Source organism: Paralichthys olivaceus, chromosome 22, assembly GCF_024713975.1.
Source record: "Paralichthys olivaceus isolate ysfri-2021 chromosome 22, ASM2471397v2, whole genome shotgun sequence".
Taxonomy (NCBI): Eukaryota; Metazoa; Chordata; class Actinopteri; order Pleuronectiformes; family Paralichthyidae; genus Paralichthys; species Paralichthys olivaceus.
The window spans coordinates 11,588,160-11,606,458 of NC_091114.1; the positions used below are offsets into that span (position 1 = coordinate 11,588,160).

An 18,299-nucleotide genomic window follows, 5' to 3' on the forward strand; every position below is an offset into this window, starting at 1 on the left:
GGAAAATAATGTGCAACACTCAAAACAGAGACATGAAAATACTGAGTTCCTTCTCACCTGAAAGGGAAAATTTGCATCATAAACAAATAAAGGATTTTTTAGTAGATTTACTTTTCTCAACACAAAAACAAACAAAAATTAAGCTCTGCTTAAGTTTCCATCCATGGACAATGGGATCCTCAGGTTTGAAAACATCACTGCAGGACATTCAAAGTTCCTACGATTCCATTGACACTAACGTCCTCAACAGAAGAAGTCCCCGCAGCCTGGCTTCTCGTCCCAGGGACATTTTCAGCGGAATGAGTGGCTTTTATTGTGGTTAAACTCAGATCCTTGTTAGGTTTCGGTGCTTAACGCCAAATCTGTATTATTCTGGTGTGGGAGAGGATCAGGAGGTGTTATTGCTGTTTTCTGGAGGCACTGAGCCCAGATTCTGTCGTCCTCCACGAGGCTAAAGCGACTCAGAAGGGTGTCAGCCGCTTCAAGCTCTGCCTCGGACCAATATCTTCCCTCCTGCAGCTGATCCCCAAAATCATCCTGACTCGGATGTTGCCCGTCCCCAAAGGAGGACTGGCACACTTCCTCAGTCGGGGTCTCATCACCGGGTCCAGGCTCCTGGTGGTGCAGTTTCAGGAGGTTAGTGATGGCCTGGTCCTCTTCCTGGGTGAGCTGGAGAATGGCCCGGCTTGACTGCACTGGTAAATGGACGGGGTTCGTTTTCCACTTGGGGCTGCCCAGGTCTCTAGTGGGGTGAGGCCCAGGTCCGAACGGGTCTGAGCAGTTCGGTGGGGCCAGGCAGGCGGACATGACCGGTGGTGGAGTGTTGAGCTGGAAACAATCATAGAACTGAAAGGAAAATTTAAGTTTGTGTTTGGAGTCTAAATGCAGAAAAAAGTGTGTGCAGAAGCTTAGAAGTGATTTCTGCAAAGAAAATGGATACACCTGTTTAACATCTCATTATTGTCATACTCTCTCACTCCTTCCATTCCCTCTTGTGCTGTTATTGTCTCTTGCTACAAAACAAAACTGACCCTTCCGTTGCCCTAAGTTTTAATTTCCTTCTCGTTCACAGGTTTACGGTTTTAGCTCCGACTGACAGGCCTGAGCCGCTCTTATTAAATGTCCCGGTCCGTCTGATCCCCTCCATAAACTCTACACCCCCAAACTAAAGCCTCAGAGGGATGGCCGTCCCCACGGGCTAATTCTAATCCTAATAAACTTCAGATGGATCACTGTATCAAATACTTTGGTGTAACTAAATTCAATATTCAAGATTTAATGACATTCCAAAACACAAGGTACGGTAAGGGAATGAAACTAAGTGTATGGGAGTAGGATTTTATGAGTACCATGGCAACCACTTAAGAAATCAGATAGCCTTTCTTGTCATTGTAAGCACTGCATACAATAAACTGACAACAAATGCATAAATGAAAAGAACACCTAATGATACAACATTAATATGTATATGACACTAAAGTATAAAACCTAAATATACTGGGATATGGAAATGATTTTATGAAGGCCCAGCACTTTGCAGACTCACCCCAAAATCAGTCACCATGTTGGGGATCCTCCTCCCCCAGCTCGCGGTGGGGTCAGTGTAGTAGAACTCCTCGGGGGTGATGGCCTGGACTGAGGAGGAGACAAGAGTGAGACAGATGTTGCACAGATGTTGCACGGCTGCATGAAGCTGGCGCACAGATGTGGACTCACCTGTGTGGTTGACCCAGCCTCCATGCTGTCGAGCAAACCCAGCGGCCAGGTACAGAGGCAGGAAGGAGGGGTGCTGCAGGGTCCGGGAGGAGACGGAGGGGACCACCGGAGGCCTGGGCCTCTGACAGCGAGGGGGGACAAGGGAAATGGAGCTGATAAGTTCAAGGTTGCATTTAAACTGAAAAAAGAAAGTGGTGGAGAACTCACGGGGGGATGTTCGTCTCTGGGGTTCATCTTGTGCTCAGGTTTGAGGAGCGAAAACAGACACACGTGGCGAGAAGAAGAAGAAATTAACCAAAACAAATGCTCGTCGCTAACAGGTGGGAACTACCGCCCCCTAACGGTGGATGTATGTTTGACTGAACCGCTAAACTAAAATTACACATTCACTTTAAAACACACTTAGAATAGTTTTTATTGAATGTCCTCATGTTCCCACTTTGTCATTATCAAGCAAACTGCACCGAGTGTCTCCAAATAAAGCTAATTAAGATATTTGACCAAAGACAGAATAACATTTTAAATATTAAATACAATCTGAAATAAAAATGACATTTTATAGCTTATGGTCACAAAAAACTTTAATGATCCCCTCCACGCATATTTTGAAGATAAAGATTTGTGCCGATATGTTTTAGTTAGATAAAAAAAGTAAATTTTCCTGGTTATATATTGTTAAAATCACCCAAATATACAATTAAAATGCAAGTTTCAGCACTAACCTTTTCTAAATTGCTTTACTATCTGTTTTATAAGACAGCCTTTTAAAACATTTTAACCATGTTTAGGTGAGTGCTATAGAAATGTCTTAAGTTCATACTTAAACTATTCTAGATGACATGTCAGGTATGAGCCCTACATTTTCCTCTAATCGGCAGATTTAAAGTCTGTGTCCAACTCTAACATGTTATTTTGCCAGTGCAGGAAAGGCAACGATGACTGGGAGACACTTTAAATCAGTTTAGGATGATCAAGCTCTTATAAAGCAAAACATGAAAAATGTGCCACAATAGCAAGGAAGCAATTAGTGCGTAGTATATTTTAAAATTATTGGATCACAACAGTAAAATGTATCTGGGATCTTTCACATCAGTTAACATAGCACTTTTTCTACAGGGAAATCCTTTTCATTTTTAAACTGCATTTGCCATTTTATTGCCTTTAAGTGTACCTCTAGCAGCCAAACAACATCACCACCATTTTAACGGAGTTGCATCTATGTACAAAATCTAAACTTGAATTGTTAAATAAAGATGTATCCCCACAGATCTTAAAAAGCTTTCTTTGTCACTTCGTAGGTGTTAATACAAAAAGGCACAAAGACAGAATTTAAGAACACAGCTTTATTCAATTACAGAGTTTTCTAAAAAAATATAAAATGTTACATCCTTTAAATCTGGTTAGGGTTGAGTTTGGTTTGTGAAGCTCTTTGAACGCCTGTGAAGAAATATGAGAAATTAACAAACTGAGACCGTAACTCTTTAAAAATGATTCTACAATATAGTTTGTTTTTTGCCTTTTATCATTGAATGAAAATTCTGAAATGGATAAACTCTGATGTAGCGAGCAGGCGGGTGGAAAGCAGGCTGGAAAGCTGCCATTGCTCTGGATGTCCTTTTGGCAGCCGGTGTGGTCCGGAGCGCTGTGGTAGGCCTGACGGTTGTGGTCTGTGGAGCTTCTGCACAGGAACACAAACAAAGCTCAAAAACTACAAGGAATGTTGGAGGACTGATAACCGATGAGGTCCATCAGGTGACCCCCCTACTGTACCTGTGGTGGACTGCGAAGTGTGGATGATGTCGCCGATGCCGGCCGTGTCAGAATCAAACTTGTACACAGAGAAGAGGCGATGGAGCCCAGCCAGAGGGTACGAACACTGCACTATCAACCTGGAAGAAAAGGATTGATGGATCCATGGCGGTAATTCAAAGGAATTTAAATAGTAAAGATGTGATACACACCTCTCAGTGATTGACTCGGTGGCCTCCTCGCTCTCACTTAAGTCCGTCTTGCTGTAGAAAATCTCATTTTGATAGATCACACTTTCCTTCTTAAGCTAAAAAGGTGTAAATAAAAGAAAAAGTGAGTATTTACCCATCTTTTCTTCAATCATTTAACTTATAAACTCCAGGCAGGGTTAATTTTTTCTAGAGACGAGCTTTAGTTTAATTGGCATGAGCACAACCTTGACTGTGGATCCACAGCTGTTGAGAGGGAAAGAGAAGAGAGCTCTGGTGTCATCTGCTTCTTTGGGTCCACAGAATGTGTCCAGAAGGTTGCTTCTTGCAGGGATTTCTCCACTTGGGCTGACCAGAGACAAGTTGGCCAGCACAGTCATCCTGCCATCAGTGGAACACACTGCAGAGAGACGAATAGTAAAAAAAAAAAAATCATCTGCGTGTCAAGTCCACAATTAATCCAGTTAAGGACAGGACATTCTTACCAATAAATTCAGTAGCAGTGAATGGACAAGTCTTGACAGCTGAACTCAGGACCTCTGATGTTTCCTGATCCTTCACCAGAATCTCAAAAGTACCAAGGAAGCCCTTCAAACCAAAGTTCTGCAAATACAAAAAAATGTTTACTCCCAGTACAAAGATTTGTTCCATTAACAAATTGCAGATTCATTAAAAGTGCAATTGTCCTCATCCTACCTTGTACTCGTATCCATGAGTGAAGAGCGGCACCTCGAGCAGCAGACTCTGGCTGTCGTTGGTCATGATGTAGCCGTGCTGGGTTGCAAGTTCTGGCGCCAGCCGGTCAGAACCGATACTGATGTACCACAGGTAGTCAAAAGGCCGGTGGTCCAGTTTGAAGCTGATGCCAGACTCAGAACAGACCGTGTCAAACTCTGGAGGAGCTGATGGATAAAGTAGAATGAATAACTCTATTTTTCAATTGGTTTGACAGTAAAAATACGAGGTTTGTGACTTACAGATGTCTGATAGTGCCATGACTGAAGTCAGGTGGAAATACAACTCATTTTCAGGCAGAACGGTCAGTGTGTAGACAATTTTCAGCATGTGCTTCATAACTTGATCTTCTTTAGAGAACTAGAAGAGAGAAAATATAACTAGAAAATACATTCCCTGCTTAAAATTGCTGAAAATGCAGATTTCAAAACAGTTGTTCACACACTATTTACTGACCTCAATTGTTAGATAGTATCTTATAATGCGTAAAAGAAACAATCATACCGAAGACCTTTTACCTGATTCTTGACAACAGGGTCACCAAAAGGCACCGTCAGAGTGTAGCCATGGGTGTTGTTGGGATGAACGACTTTGGTGATAGAGTAGCCACTTGTATTTGTAAACGGAGAGGCACACGTGTGCCCATTCAGCTCAACTGCGGACAGCTCAATGTCATCGAGGACATCTCCGAGGTAGATGGTGAACATGTGCTCTTCAACAACAGTTCGGTTTTCAGTGAAGAGGCGACGCGGCAGCATGGGAGTGGCCAGTGCCCTGTGAAACCTCAGTCTGGTCTCCGCGAGATCCTCATCCACAAAGATTTGCTCCAAGTAGAGGTTGAAGACATACAACTCGTGGAGGCCACCAGTCACAAAGCTCTGCAAGATATGACAAGTTTAAAATTCAGGTCAATAGTTTTGTTCTATTGCTTTTCTTAAATGCTACTAAAGCAAAGAAAGCAGCACACTCACATTAATAATACGCCTGGCTGCTGTAAATATTTAATGCATTACAATACAACAGAATTGTAAAAATGTGTATTCATATCAGCCATCAGGGGGTGCTCAAGGCTCTTTGGCTTGAGTTTCATGGGAGCTGCCATGCTGTCTATCTTTATATAATGTCTATGGTTTAACCTACCCACTTTCTAGTTTTAACAAATACACTACTGTGCCTTCTCACCTTCCTGTATCCTCCTTCAGCAGTATAGGGGATGCTGATCTCCAGTGATCTGTTGTGCTTCTCCACAATGTAGCCTCTCTCCTCTGCTGCGTTTTGCTCCATAAGTTCACCCCCGACACCGATGTTGACCTGTGTGTTGTTCAGACCAGACGCTAGCAGGTGCAGCAATTCAGGAGTCTCCCACACCATGTATCCACTGTCATGATATGATCCTTCATCTGTGGAGATTAAAACAATGCACATTTACTTGTTCATCAAGGGAAAGCAGCCACAGTATAAAAGATTGTTATACTGACGCATGGAGCAAGCAGCCACAAGGTCGACAATGAGGACAACCCAGCTTTGTCTGGAGAACAGAGTTGCATGAGCGACCTCTACTGGAACACCCTTCACCTGGACAGAAACAGAGTCAGAACCTGTTTTGGAATAAATGCTTCACAAGACAAGACGTTACATCTTTGCTGTTTACCTTAATACTGGATGAGTCAGGTTGTCCATATGGTGTACGAAACACAAGACGTCTATCCGTCAGGTCAAACACATAGCCCTGCTTACGAGCTTCAGAGAGGTTCATGGGTTTCAATTGCTCTTCCTCTCTGTGAAACATCACCTGCCAGTCTGAAGCAGCTGAAGCTTGGGCCTGGAATATAATAAATATATACAAGTGGCTGCTGAAGATAAAAAACTCAGTAACATTCAACCAGGTTTTAACATACAGGCTTTTCAGCATTCCAGTCATCACTCTTCTCTCCAGATGGACAGGCCACCTCACTCCTCACAGACACCTATAGAGAAATCAAAATTAGTTAACGTCTGAATACGTAATAAAAAGTGTTCAAAATATAAAACAAGCTTACTTCCATGTAGTTGGCCTCACAGGTAATTTCTCTTGGAGACCAGGCCAGAGAGGGAGAACAGCTTTTGTTCAAGACATAGGTGACCTCCTTTCCTTCATGCTTTGCTATCAGGTTGAAGTTGAATGTGAAAACCTCATCGTCCTGAAAGAGCGAAGAAAGTTATAAATAGGGAGGATGGCTACCATTTTGTTCCCATTAGCCACAGAATGCCTGTATTTTTTTGTGTGTGTTTGAATGTACTTTGTTGTCAGTGTGACAGCTGAAGTAAGAGGCTCGGAGCTCCACTTGGCCTGGTAGAGGGAGAACGGTGTAGCCACACTCGGCTGAATACTGCTGAGTGATTGGGTAAACACCTGTTCCATCTGAAAGAAATGGAAAGTAGTTTAAAAACTGCATAATTTTTAAATCAGTTTCTGCAAAGTTAAATCTAGGGTTTGTTTTTGCAAAAAAGGTGTTTTATAGTTCAAGAGTAACATTTCTTCTCTTCCGCTCAAGATTAGAGTTGAAATAAATGATCATGTAGAGTAATTTAATAGGTGTCAGGATTATGTGAAGCATGGTTTGATGAAAAAGCAAATTTAGATCCCTGTAATGGTTCCTTGCAGCAAAAGAGGGGGGTGCAACTCTACCAATAATCAAAACCAGCCTGTACAGCCCCCCCAAAAATCATACCATCACATTGAATAAATAAAATCTACAGTTTTAAAAAGATAATTGAGTTGTTGGTTTTCTTGATTCAATGTAATTCAGACAAAATATGTTTACTTTAGCTATCAGCTACTGGTATTATCTGACAATTCAAAGAAAGTGATTTTTCCTGAGGTATATCAAGCAATTATTAATTGCTAAGAAATAAAAATATAATAATCCAGTATTTGACGCTGGGCCCTGTTGGATTAACCCAAAATTACGCCCTAATGAAACAGTTCCGGACTCACCTACAGCCTCAAAGCGAGGTTCCTCTCCAGTGAAGGAAATATCAACAGCTATCTTGAAGTAGCGATCAAGACACTCCGTACGATGAATTCCTGTATGAACAAACATGTTTACGTCTCTACAATCTCCTAATTCTTACAAGCCTACACAGATTTAATTTAATTACCGTCAGGGATGTCATCTGATTTTGCAGGCAACAATACAAACAGGAGTAAGGCTATGCTGCAAGACAAATACACACAATTTACACAACTTGACACTTCTGAATGTCAGTTGTAAATATGACCCTGTTTATTTGCCACCAATCCAACTCACCGAAACCCAAAAGACATAGTTGCCAATGTGTTGGCAGTGTCTAAAGCTAGCCTGGCTGCTAGAAAAACTACACCTGCTACCACAAGCTGAATCACTTGCTTGATATAAACGGATCACACTGGCACCATGTGGTTCTGTGTCCTTCACCTGCTTTTATAAGTTATTAACTTGACCTCATGAGGTTGGACGTGAAGTCAACTCCAACCTGATCAGCTGCTGGTGATTGGACGTCACTGTGATTGCCAATGAGCTGCACATGTGTCACCTGGAGGCCTCTGATTAGCTGGTGAATGAAGTGACCTATAAAGGCAGGTTTAAGGAGACAGAACAACATGGTGCCAGTCCGATCAGGTTGTATCAAGCAAGTGTTTGACATTAGCTTGTGTTGGTCAGCAGGTGTAGTTTGCTAGCAGCCAGGCTAGCTTTAGACACTGCCAACACATCAGCAACTATGGCTTTTTGCTTCAGCCTTGGGTGAGACTCTTTGATTATCATTTACAAGCACTTTGTTGACCTGTTGCTTGATTTATTTACACGTGGGTTTTGTCTTTCAGGTTCGCCCTGCTCTTGTCTATGTGGTCAACTGCAAAATGTGACCAGATTCCCAGTGGTAAGAGTTAAAGGCTGCAGACACATTTATCTCAAACCATTGGCATACATTAAGCTCTCATTGTTTGTTCATACAGGAGTTCATATGGAGTGTCGTGATCGCTACTTCATGATAGCTACTGATCTCTCATTTGCTGGGAATGAAGCCCGCTTTGAGGCTGTTGGTGAGTCCTGCACCTTTAACCCCTACAGCAATCTTTACTATGTCCCACGGGTGGAGGAAGCAATGAACCCCCACCCAATGAATCTCTATGTCCATTTTTAGATTGAAGTTGAAATGGGACATCTGTAACCTTTCACAGAGGAGTGCAATAAGAGTTTGAGCCTCAAACTAATGTTTCTCTTGCAGATGAAACAGGCATTTACCCCATCACAAAGCAGAATGCAGCTGTGTGTGGATATACTGTCAGTGTTCTCCTTAACGGCAATGTGGAGCTCCGGGCCTCTTACTTCAGCTGTCAGGTTGACAACAAAGTAGGCTATGATTTATCCAAACAAAGGCAATTACTCTAAATGCAGGACATGTGGCTGACTCTCCTTGAAATTTCCTGTTTCTGCATTATTTTTTCAAGGATGATGAAGTTTTCACATTCAGCTTCAACCTGATTGCAAACCATGAAGGAGAGGAGGTCACCTATGTTTTAAGTAAGACCTGTTCTCCCGCTCTGCCCTGGTCTCCGAGAGAAGTTACCTGTGAGGCCAGTTACATGGAGGTGTGCTTAGTTACATTTTAATATTTATAATTTAGAACTATCTTGGCTGCTTGCTTACCATGATCCTCCATAGGTGTCTGTAAGGAGTGATGTGGCGTGTCCAACTGGGACAAAGAGAGACGACTGGAATGCTGCTGTCCAAACTGTATGTAAACCCTTTTGCTCTCTCGGAGATTTGAAAGCAAAGTTTTAAATGGCTGTTAGTGTTTTTTTGTTTTTGTAAACCACCAGTGTTTTAAACAATCTTCCCAGGCATATGCTTCAGCCACGTCAGACTGGCAGGTGATGTTTCAGAAAGCGGAGGAGCAGCTGAATCCCATGGAACTGTCTGAAGCTCACAAGCAGGGCTATGTGTTTGACCTGACAGAGGGACGGCTTGTGTTTCGTGCACCATATGGACAACCTGACTCATTTAGCTCTGAGGTAAACCACAGCCGTTTATCTAGTTCATAGGATTTGATAATTCCTCAACACTAATTGTATTCACTGTACAGTGCCTGTCTTGTGAAGCATTTACTCCAAAGCAATTGACTTGCATCTCTCCCCAGGTGAATGGTGTTCCAGTAGAGGTCATCCATGCAACTCTGTTCTCCAGACAAAGCTGGGTTGTCCTCATGGTTGACCTTGTGGCTGCTTGCTCCATGTGTCAGTATCACTATATTTTATGCAGTGGCTTCTTTCCCTTGACGAACAAGTAAAGGTTTTATATTGGTGTCTTCTCCACAGCCAATGGATCGTATGATGAGGGTGGATACATGTTGTGGGAGACTCCTGTGGTGTTGCAACCGCTGGTGTCTGGTCTGACCAACACACAGGTCAACATCGGTGTCAGTGGTGAACTTGTGGCGCAGCCTGTTGCAGAGGAGAGAGGCTACAATGTGGAGAAGCACAATGGCTCAGTGGAGATCAGCATCCCCTATAATGCTGAAGGAGGATACAGGAAGGTGAGGTATAGAGGAGCATATCAGTTGTGTTTATTCTGACATGATGGTGTGTTAAACAAAATATTTTTCAGAGCTTTTTGTCTGATGAACTCTATGAGTACTACATCTTCCATCTCTATCTGGAGCTAATCTCAGTGGATGAGGATCATGTTGACTCCAGAATTCGCTATCACAGGACAATTGCAACTCCTCTGCTGCCATGTCCTGTTTTTACAGAGAACCGTAAGTTTATCTTTGACTTAACATTTATTAAAACGAGCTCCATCTAAACGTCTCTTTTATTTCAGGAACAGTCCTCGAGGAACGAGTATTCACAATCTACCTGGGAGATGTTCCTGAGGATGTTGTGGTCTCTGCTGTTCAGCTGAATGAACACAAATTTATAACCAGAAATGAGAGAAGCCAGAGCCTCACAAAGGTTGTTCATCCCAACAACACCCATGGCTACACTCTGAAGGTGCCTTTTGATGACTCTGTTGTCATACAGAAGGTAAACTGTCTCTAAACCTCAGGCTGGTTTTATAAATGGTGCTGTCGTCCATCTAAATCTGTAAGAATCTGTATTGTTCTGTCTGCAGTTCTCTAAAGAAGATTCAGCTATGAAGCACATACTGAAGGTCAACTTCACACTGACAGTTCTGCCTGAGAATGATTCTTATTTCTACCTGACCTCAGTTATGGCACTATCGGATGTCTGTAAGTCACAAACCTTGTATTTTTACTCTGTCAAACCAAAAAGAATTGAGTTATTCATTCTACTTTATCCATCAGCTCCTCCAGAGTTTGAGGCTGTCTGTTCTGAGTCTGGCATCAGCTTCAAACTAGACCACCGGCCTTCTGACTATCTGTGGTACATCAGCATCGCTTCTGACGTGCTGACGCCAGAACTGGCAACCAAGAACGGCTACATCATGACTAACAATAGCCAGAGTCTGCTGATCGAGGTGCCACTCTTCACTCTAGGATTTGTGTACGAGGTATGATGAGGAAAACTACTACAGACTCATACTGCAGGGAGCCAGTTGTTTTGAACATGTCAAGCTATAACCAAGCTGTGTTTTGCAGGACATTGCTCTGAAAGGATTCCTTGGTACTTTTGAAATCCTCATTCGAGATCATGAAACATCAGAGGTCCAGAGTTCAACCATGAAGACGTGTCCATTCACAACTGCTGAGTTCATTTGTAAGAGCGTCCTGTCTTTTACTATGAGAACAAGTGGGCTTTGACACATGAACTAAAAGTCGTCTCTCTGCAGTGTGTTCCACTGATGGCAGGATGACTGTGATGGCTGACTTGTCTCTGGCCAGCTCAAGTGGAGGAATCCCTGCTAGAAGCAACCTCCTGAACACATACTGTGGACCCAAAGAAGCAGATGACACCAGGGCCCTCTTCTCTTTCCCCCTCAACAGCTGTGGATCCATAATAAAGGTATAGTTGATCATTACAGTCTAACATAACAGTAGCATTCAATCAACTTGACTTTAACATTACTGTACTCAAAATTCTTGTCTTTCCAGCTTGGTAAGGAATATGTGACATACGAAAACGAGATTTCCTTCAGCAGGAAGTTCAATCTTCAGAAAAATCCATCAGATTCCAGCGTTGAGATTGACCGGTATAAATCTCTAACCTCCTATACTTTCAGTTATTTACCCCTCTAAACTACTATAACTGCAACACTGACTGTCTTATAGGGTAAAGGTGCAGTGTACGTATCCTCTGTCTGGACTCCATCGTCTCTTTTCGGTGTACAAGTTTGATTCTGACGCAGTTGGTGTCGGCAACATTGTTCATTCTACACTCTCAAATGAAGGTACGTAGCACACTGGTCAGATTTTATTATCTCCTAAACCTCTTGATTACTGACTTTATTTGTTTATATTTCACTCTAGTTTTACAAAAACCCACAATGGAGTTCAACACAGTGTTTCGAACGCCAGTGCCTGCAACCAGACGTACCAGACCTGTGTTGGTGAAGCCTGGTCACCACCCTTCTGCTCAGCACATCAAAATGCCAACTTACTTACAGAATCTCAAAAAAAGTCAGTATTTTTAAAACTGATAATACACTTACAGTAAGAAGTGTGTTCTACAATCTATCTTCTCTTTACAGGAGCTGAAGGATCTTCATAAGTCAAAGTGAATCTGGGTTTGTTTTAGATTGACAATCCTTTTAAATGCAATTGTTAATAAAATGGTTTATAAAAAAAAAAAACTCACGCCTTCTATGTTTCTTACTTGAACCTGTAATCAAACCCTTGAGTAGCTGATTCAAAGTGAGAAAGTAAAGCTTGAACTGATTTTATTCAGAAAAATGTAAGATGCCAATACTGAATTTAAATGTGACTTCTTAAAGATTTGTGATTCTTGAGGTAATGTCAATTTTGGTGATTGCATGCAAGATTTCTTCCTGGCAGATAAGTGGATGATAAATGGCTCTTATGTGAAATTTTTTTTTTTTTTTTAAAAAGGCACATGGATCTTATTGCTAAGTTCCAAGTGGTGTTAGCAACTTGAGTGAGGGGAAATATAGTTGTAGTAATATTGCTGTTGTATCTGTCATGAGTACTAGACTGCATTCAGGCACAATTAGACCATTTGAGCTTGAACTGCATGGTGCAGTAATTTGAAATCCTTGTGTGCTGTTTTGTTCGACCATGGGACTAGAGGCAATCTGATGCCTGTATTCGGGACTATAGAAGTGATTGGTCAGAAAATCTCATAGTGCTGTAACTTGCAACCAACTAAGTTACAATTAACCAATGGTTTGTCATGTATCAATGTCATGAAATTCAGTGGTGCTGTGATTCTCTCATTAGCCTGGCTACAGTGCTGAAGAGAAACCTGGGATGGTTTTTATTTTCAATGTGAAGCAATAGGCAGCTCTTGCTCGCATACCTCAACAGTATCTTTTCAGGATTCGTGGTTTAACAGTTGAGTGCCACTTTTCTAGTATTCTTAACACTTGTTTTAATTTGTGTGTTGGAATTGTACCAGGGAACTAATCTGTTTGACATTCTTCTTTTTATTACACTATGGAGTCTAATGTTAATTGAGTTTATAGAGCTACCTACAAGGTCAATCTCTGGAGCTAGGGTTTTAAAATTCCTGTTTTATTGAGGGATGACACTGAGTTAAATTAAGTTACGGCATTCTGGTAGACATCAGGAAAATGAGTTTTTCATTAATGCATTCAGTCTGATAAGTTTTTTTTGACACCATGTAATAGTACAAGGTGAAGTGTGTGAATACGAGTGGGTTTGTGTACAGACTGAAAGCAAATGAGTAATGTTGAAATAAACAACATTAATAGCTTGAATTTATATAGCACCCTTCAAGAGACCTAATGCTTTACATGTCCATGGGGAGAAAAGAAAGTAACATGAATATTAAAGTCACTGAATAACTTTTTAGAACTAGGCTTGATGAAAACAGTTTGTAAAAATGCAGTTACTTTAACTGAACTTTAATTCAGTCAAGAAAATTCAGAATAAGCCCCAGGAGCACAGAAAAATACAGCATGTGATTGGCTGTTGTGATTTCTTGGGTGGTTAAGAGTCTTGGCAGACCAGAACAAAACTTTTAAATGAGTTATAGTTTGAGTAATTTATAATCAGGAGTTAAAAAACAAACTCCACCTCATTGCCACAGGACTCATCAATTGCAGTGTTTACACTTGGCTCAGATAATTGGGACCATTTTGTACCTTTTAAAACTACATCAAGGTAAATGATTCAGAGGATCCTAAAATCCAAATCTCTCTTTTCTGAATTAGTTACTTGAAAACTATCATTGCAGATCTTAGAAATGACTTGTAAAACCAATTTAGTTACCATAAAGCTGCAGCTTAGTCATTGGTGGAATAGTATTCATTGTGGCTTTTAGTTAAGTATTCTATGGACTGCAAAGTTTCAATAGCAACTAGCTGAACCATAAACTGAAGTGGATATTACCCCTGACCAAAGCTTCCAGAACCAGAAGGGCTACTGCTTAGCACAACTGTTAGAATTCTTATTTTTAAAAGCTGTTTTATAGACAAACACATTTTAATTCATCTGTTCAGCATTACTCTTTAAGTGGCTCACAATACAAGCTGTGATGTCAGTTCCATACTTCTCCCAGGAGACTGTACCCACTCAAAGTTACATAGAGCAAGAAGACATAAGAGTATTTTTAAACAAACTTTATTAATTCATTAAATCACAATCAAACAGATGGTGTCATTTTAGCTTGCAATGGATTTCTGGCTCCTGTGAAGAGAATTCAAGGTTAATGAACGTCTTAGAATTCACACTTAAACTACATTTTAAATAACTGACCTTTCGAAAGATTCTTTAGATACGTGGACACTTTAATGTGTTGAACAGGCTTCACAAACATGGGATTTGTGCGTCTGGTGGGGGGCAGTGGAGTTTGCAGCACTGTGTTGAACTCCATGGTGGGTCGCTGTACAACTAGAATACAATATGACCAAATAAGTCAGGGAGCAAGCTGGAGAAAGACGACATTTAAGCAATTTGACGAGTTAACCACCTACTGTACCTTCAGTAGAACGAACAATGTTGCCGATGCCGGGAGTGTCAGAATCAAACTTGTACACCGAGAACAGACGATGGAGCCCAGCCAGAGGATACGTACATTGCACTTTAATCCTAAAGGACAAATTCAGTGTTGCAGTCATGAGTAATTCAGTGAGGGATGAATAAATGAAAGTTGATGATTTATACCCGTTTAACTGATTGCTGGTATCTGATGGATTTTTCTGAAGACTGAACTTCTTGCTGAAAGAAATCTCGTTTTGGTACGTCACATATTCCTTTCCGAGCTGGACAGACAAGAATTTAAAGTAAACGATAAGCATATTCATGTGAAGGTAAATTACAGTTACAGCCACATTTGTAATCAGTTCTACCTTTATTATGGATCCACAGCTGTTGAGGGGGAAAGAGAAGAGGGCCCTGGTGTCGTCTGCTTCTTTGGGTCCACAGTATGTGTTCAGGAGGTTGCTTCTAGCAGGGATTCCTCCACTTGAGCTGGCCAGAGACAGGTCGGCCATCACAGTCATCCTGCCATCAGTGGAACACACTGCAGAGAGACAACTTTTAGTTCATGTGTCAAAGCCCACTTGTTCTCATAGTAAAAGACAGGACGCTCTTACAAATGAACTCAGCAGTAGTGAATGGACACGTCTTCACGGTTGAACTCTGGACCTCTGATGTTTCATGATCTCGAATGAGGATTTCAAAAGTACCAAGGAATCCTTTCAGATCAATGTCCTGCAAAACATAGCTTGGTTATAGCTTGACATGTTCAAAACAACTGGCTCCCTGCAGTATGAGTCTGTAGTAGTTTTCCTCATCGTACCTCGTACACAAATCCTTGAGTGAAGAGCGGCACCTCGATCAGCAGACTCTGGCTATTGTTAGTTATGATGTAGCCGTTCTCGGTTGCCAGTTCTGGCGTCAGCAGGTCAGAAGCGATGCTGATGTACCACAGGTAGTCAGAAGGCCGGTGGTCTAGTTTGAAGCTGATGCCAGACTCAGAACAGAAAGCCTCAAACTCCGGAGGAGCTGATGGATAAAGTAGAATGAATAACTCAATTCTTTTTGGTTTGACAGAGTGAAAATACAAGGTTTGTGACTTACAGACATCCGATAGTGCCATAACTGAGGTCAGGTAGAAATAAGAATCATTCTCAGGCAGAACTGTCAGTGTGAAGTTGACCTTCAGTATGTGCTTCATAGCTGAATCTTCTTTAGAGAACTGCAGACAGAAAAATACAGATTCTTACAGATTTAGATGGACGACAGCACCATTTATAAAACCAGCCTGAGGTTTAGAGACAGTTTACCTTCTGTATGACAACAGAGTCATCAAAAGGCACCTTCAGAGTGTAGCCCTGGGTGTTGTTGGGATGAACAACCTTTGTGAGGCTCTGGCTTCTCTCATTTCTGGTTATAAATTTGTGTTCGTTCAGCTGAACAGCAGAGACCTCAACATCCTCAGGAACATCTCCCAGGTAGATTGTGAACACTCGTTCCTCGAGGACTGTTCCTGAAATAAAAGAGACGTTTAGATGGAGCTCGTTTTAATAAAGGTTAAGTCAAAGATAAACTTACGGTTCTCTGTAAAAACAGGACATGGCAGCAGAGGAGTTGCAAGTGTCCTGTGATAGCGAATTCTGGAGTCAACATGATCCTCATCCACTGAGATTAGCTCCAGATAGAGATGGAAGATGTAGTACTCATAGAGTTCATCAGACAAAAAGCTCTGAAAAATATTTTGTTTAACACACCATGTCAGAATAAACACCACAACTGATATGCTCCTCTATACCTCACCTTCCTGTATCCTCCTTCAGCATTATAGGGGATGCTGATCTCCACTGAGCCATTGTGCTTCTCCACATTGTAACCTCTCTCCTCTGCAACAGGCTGCACCACAAGTTCACCACTGACACCGATGTTGACCTGTGTGTTGGTCAGACCAGACACCAGCGGTTGCAACACCTCAGGAGTCTCCCACAACATGTATCCACCCTCATCATACGATCCATTGGCTGTGGAGAAGACACCAATATAAAACCTTTACTTGTTCGTCAAGGGAAAGAAGCCACTGCATAAAATATAGTGATACTGACACATGGAGCAAGCAGCCACAAGGTCGACCATGAGGACAACCCAGCTTTGTCTGGAGAACAGAGTTGCATGGACGACCTCTACTGTAACACCGTTCACCTGGAGAGAGACACAAGTTAAAACACTGTAGTTACCGGTTGATGGTACAATTAGGGTTGAGGAATTAAACACTATGAACTAGATGATAAAACTGCTGTGGTTTACCTCAGTGCTCAATGAGTCAGGTTGTCCATACGGTGTACGAAACACAAGCCGTCCCTCTGTCAGGTCAAACACATAGCCATGTGTGCGAGCTTCAGAGAGGTTCACAGGAATCATCTGCTCCTCCTCTCTCTGAAACGTCACCTGCCAGTCTGAGGTTGCTGAAGCATAATCCTGGGAAGATGAATCATTTTAAAACAGCTGTGGCCTGGATTCTACTCATACTAACAGTCAATTGACAGATTCAAACATACAGGCTGTAGAGCAGTATTCCAGTCATCTGTTGTCTGAGCTGGACAGGTAACTGTATTCCTCACAGATACCTGAGCAGAAACCACAATTAGCAAGCATTTTAAACTGATCCCAGAATGCATTACTACAAAAGTTACTACAAAGTTTAAACAAACTTACTTCCATGTAGTTGGTCTCACACGTAACCTCTCTGGGAGACCAGGGGAGCAATAGAGAACAGGTCTCATTCAAAGCATAGGTGATTGACTGACCATAATGGTTTGTGATCAGGTTGAAGTTGAATGTGAAAACGTCATCACCCTAAAGACACAGTAGAAAATGTTGGTGGGTTTTCTAAATCCATTCCTATTTGGCTGCAGAAGACCCGTGTGTGTGTGTGTGTGTGTGTGTGTGTGTGTGTGTGTGTGTGTGTACTTTGTTTTCAGTCTGACAGCTGAAATACGAGGCTCGGAGCTCCACGTAACCCTGAAAAGGGAGAACACTGACAGTGTAGCCACACTCAGCTGCATACTGCTCAGTGATGAGGTATGCGCCTGTTCTATCTGGAAGAGAAGCAGATCATGAACTTCATTCAAGATTCACTATTGGGTCTTCACACTGGACTTCCTGGGTGTACAGGACTCACCAACAGCCTCAAAGTGAGGTTCTACTCCAGCAAAGGAGAGATCAACAGCTATCATGAAGTAGCGATCATGACACTCTGTACGATAAACTCCTGTATGAACAAACAATGAGAACTTAATGTATGCCAATGGTTGGAGATAAGTGTGTCTGCAGCCTTTAACTCTTACCACTGGGAATCTGGTCACATTTTGCAGTTGACCACATAGACAAGAGCAGGGCGAACCTGAAAGACAAAACCCACATGTAAATAAATCAAGCAACAGGTCAACAAAGTGCTTGGAAATGATAATCAGAGAGTCTCACCCAAGGTTGAACCCAAAAGCCATAGTTGCTGATGTGTTGGCAGTGTCTAAAGCTAGCCTGGCTGCTAGCAAACTACACCTGCTGACCAACACAAGCTAAAGTCAAACACTTGCTTGATACAACCTGATCGGACTGGCACCATGTTGTTCTGTCTCCTTAAACCTGTCTTTATAGGTCACTTCATTCACCAGCCAATCAGAGGCCTCCAGGTGACACATGTGCAGCTCATTGGCAATCACAGTGACGTCCAATCACCAGCAGCTGATCAGGTTGGAGTTGACTTCACGTCCAACCTCATGAGGTCAAGTTAATAAC

General features: G+C 42.0%; 4 protein-coding genes across 4 annotated transcripts; 1 reads left to right on the forward strand and 3 right to left on the reverse strand.

Moving 5' to 3' along the window:
- Nucleotides 1-185: 185 nt before the first annotated feature.
- LOC109634917 (uncharacterized) lies at nt 186-2,068 on the reverse strand. Its single transcript, XM_020095771.2, has 4 exons — nt 1,924-2,068; nt 1,717-1,837; nt 1,547-1,635; nt 186-846 (listed from the first exon to the last, which is right to left on the reverse strand). The coding sequence occupies exons 1-4, from the start codon at nt 1,948-1,950 to the stop codon at nt 337-339; spliced, it is 747 nt and encodes a 248-aa protein (XP_019951330.2). The 5' UTR covers nt 1,951-2,068; the 3' UTR covers nt 186-336.
- Nucleotides 2,069-3,044: 976 nt separating this feature from the next.
- On the reverse strand, nt 3,045-7,861 carry LOC109634918 (uncharacterized). The gene is made up of 18 exons (XM_020095772.2): nt 7,700-7,861; nt 7,551-7,606; nt 7,387-7,476; nt 6,689-6,810; nt 6,449-6,589; nt 6,308-6,376; nt 6,061-6,231; nt 5,888-5,984; nt 5,592-5,809; nt 4,928-5,287; nt 4,652-4,769; nt 4,371-4,576; nt 4,160-4,277; nt 3,902-4,074; nt 3,678-3,772; nt 3,487-3,605; nt 3,233-3,394; nt 3,045-3,153 (listed from the first exon to the last, which is right to left on the reverse strand). The coding sequence occupies exons 1-18, from the start codon at nt 7,714-7,716 to the stop codon at nt 3,107-3,109; spliced, it is 2,379 nt and encodes a 792-aa protein (XP_019951331.2). The 5' UTR covers nt 7,717-7,861; the 3' UTR covers nt 3,045-3,106.
- A 152-nt stretch (nt 7,862-8,013) lies between these two features.
- On the forward strand, nt 8,014-12,181 carry LOC109634919 (uncharacterized). Its single transcript, XM_020095773.2, has 19 exons — nt 8,014-8,173; nt 8,254-8,309; nt 8,386-8,472; nt 8,658-8,782; nt 8,881-9,021; nt 9,095-9,166; nt 9,274-9,444; nt 9,570-9,666; nt 9,748-9,965; nt 10,037-10,187; nt 10,253-10,455; nt 10,544-10,661; nt 10,737-10,942; nt 11,031-11,148; nt 11,222-11,394; nt 11,484-11,581; nt 11,661-11,779; nt 11,859-12,008; nt 12,080-12,181. The coding sequence occupies exons 1-19, from the start codon at nt 8,151-8,153 to the stop codon at nt 12,097-12,099; spliced, it is 2,346 nt and encodes a 781-aa protein (XP_019951332.2). The 5' UTR covers nt 8,014-8,150; the 3' UTR covers nt 12,100-12,181.
- A 1,953-nt stretch (nt 12,182-14,134) lies between these two features.
- LOC109634920 (uncharacterized) lies at nt 14,135-18,142 on the reverse strand. Its single transcript, XM_020095774.2, has 19 exons — nt 17,985-18,142; nt 17,849-17,904; nt 17,683-17,772; nt 17,472-17,599; nt 17,217-17,357; nt 17,060-17,128; nt 16,809-16,979; nt 16,607-16,703; nt 16,308-16,525; nt 16,086-16,236; nt 15,818-16,020; nt 15,612-15,729; nt 15,331-15,536; nt 15,125-15,242; nt 14,879-15,051; nt 14,694-14,791; nt 14,509-14,618; nt 14,286-14,420; nt 14,135-14,216 (listed from the first exon to the last, which is right to left on the reverse strand). Exons 1-19 carry the CDS (start codon nt 18,005-18,007, stop codon nt 14,173-14,175), a joined length of 2,349 nt encoding a protein of 782 aa, XP_019951333.2. The 5' UTR covers nt 18,008-18,142; the 3' UTR covers nt 14,135-14,172.
- Nucleotides 18,143-18,299: the final 157 nt, after the last annotated feature.

Bases quoted from the DNA above. Each gene is read 5' to 3' on its own strand.
- LOC109634917 (XM_020095771.2), bottom strand. From the start codon at position 1,950: ATGAACCCCAGAGACGAACATCCCCCC. The intron at 1,636-1,716 runs GTGAGTCCACAT...TCTCCTCCTCAG, and splicing joins AGGCTGGGTCAACCACACAG to TCCAGGCCATCACCCCCGAG. The intron at 847-1,546 runs GTGAGTCTGCAA...TTTTCCTTTCAG, and splicing joins ACATGGTGACTGATTTTGGG to TTCTATGATTGTTTCCAGCT.
- LOC109634919 (XM_020095773.2), top strand. From the start codon at position 8,151: ATGGCTTTTTGCTTCAGCCTTGG. The intron at 9,667-9,747 runs GTCAGTATCACT...TCTTCTCCACAG, and splicing joins TGTGGCTGCTTGCTCCATGT to CCAATGGATCGTATGATGAG. The intron at 11,780-11,858 runs GTACGTAGCACA...ATTTCACTCTAG, and splicing joins TTCTACACTCTCAAATGAAG to TTTTACAAAAACCCACAATG.
- LOC109634920 (XM_020095774.2), bottom strand. From the start codon at position 18,007: ATGGCTTTTGGGTTCAACCTTGG. The intron at 17,773-17,848 runs GTAAGAGTTAAA...TTGTTCATACAG, and splicing joins ATGTGACCAGATTCCCAGTG to GAGTTTATCGTACAGAGTGT. The intron at 14,421-14,508 runs GTACAGTAGGTG...ATTGTATTCTAG, and splicing joins CATTGTTCGTTCTACTGAAG to TTGTACAGCGACCCACCATG.
- LOC109634918 (XM_020095772.2), bottom strand. The intron at 4,770-4,927 runs GTAAAAGGTCTT...TCTCTCTTCTAG, and splicing joins ACCCTGTTGTCAAGAATCAG to TTCTCTAAAGAAGATCAAGT. The intron at 4,577-4,651 runs GTAAGTCACAAA...TTTATCCATCAG, and splicing joins CATGGCACTATCAGACATCT to CTCCTCCAGAGTTTGACACG.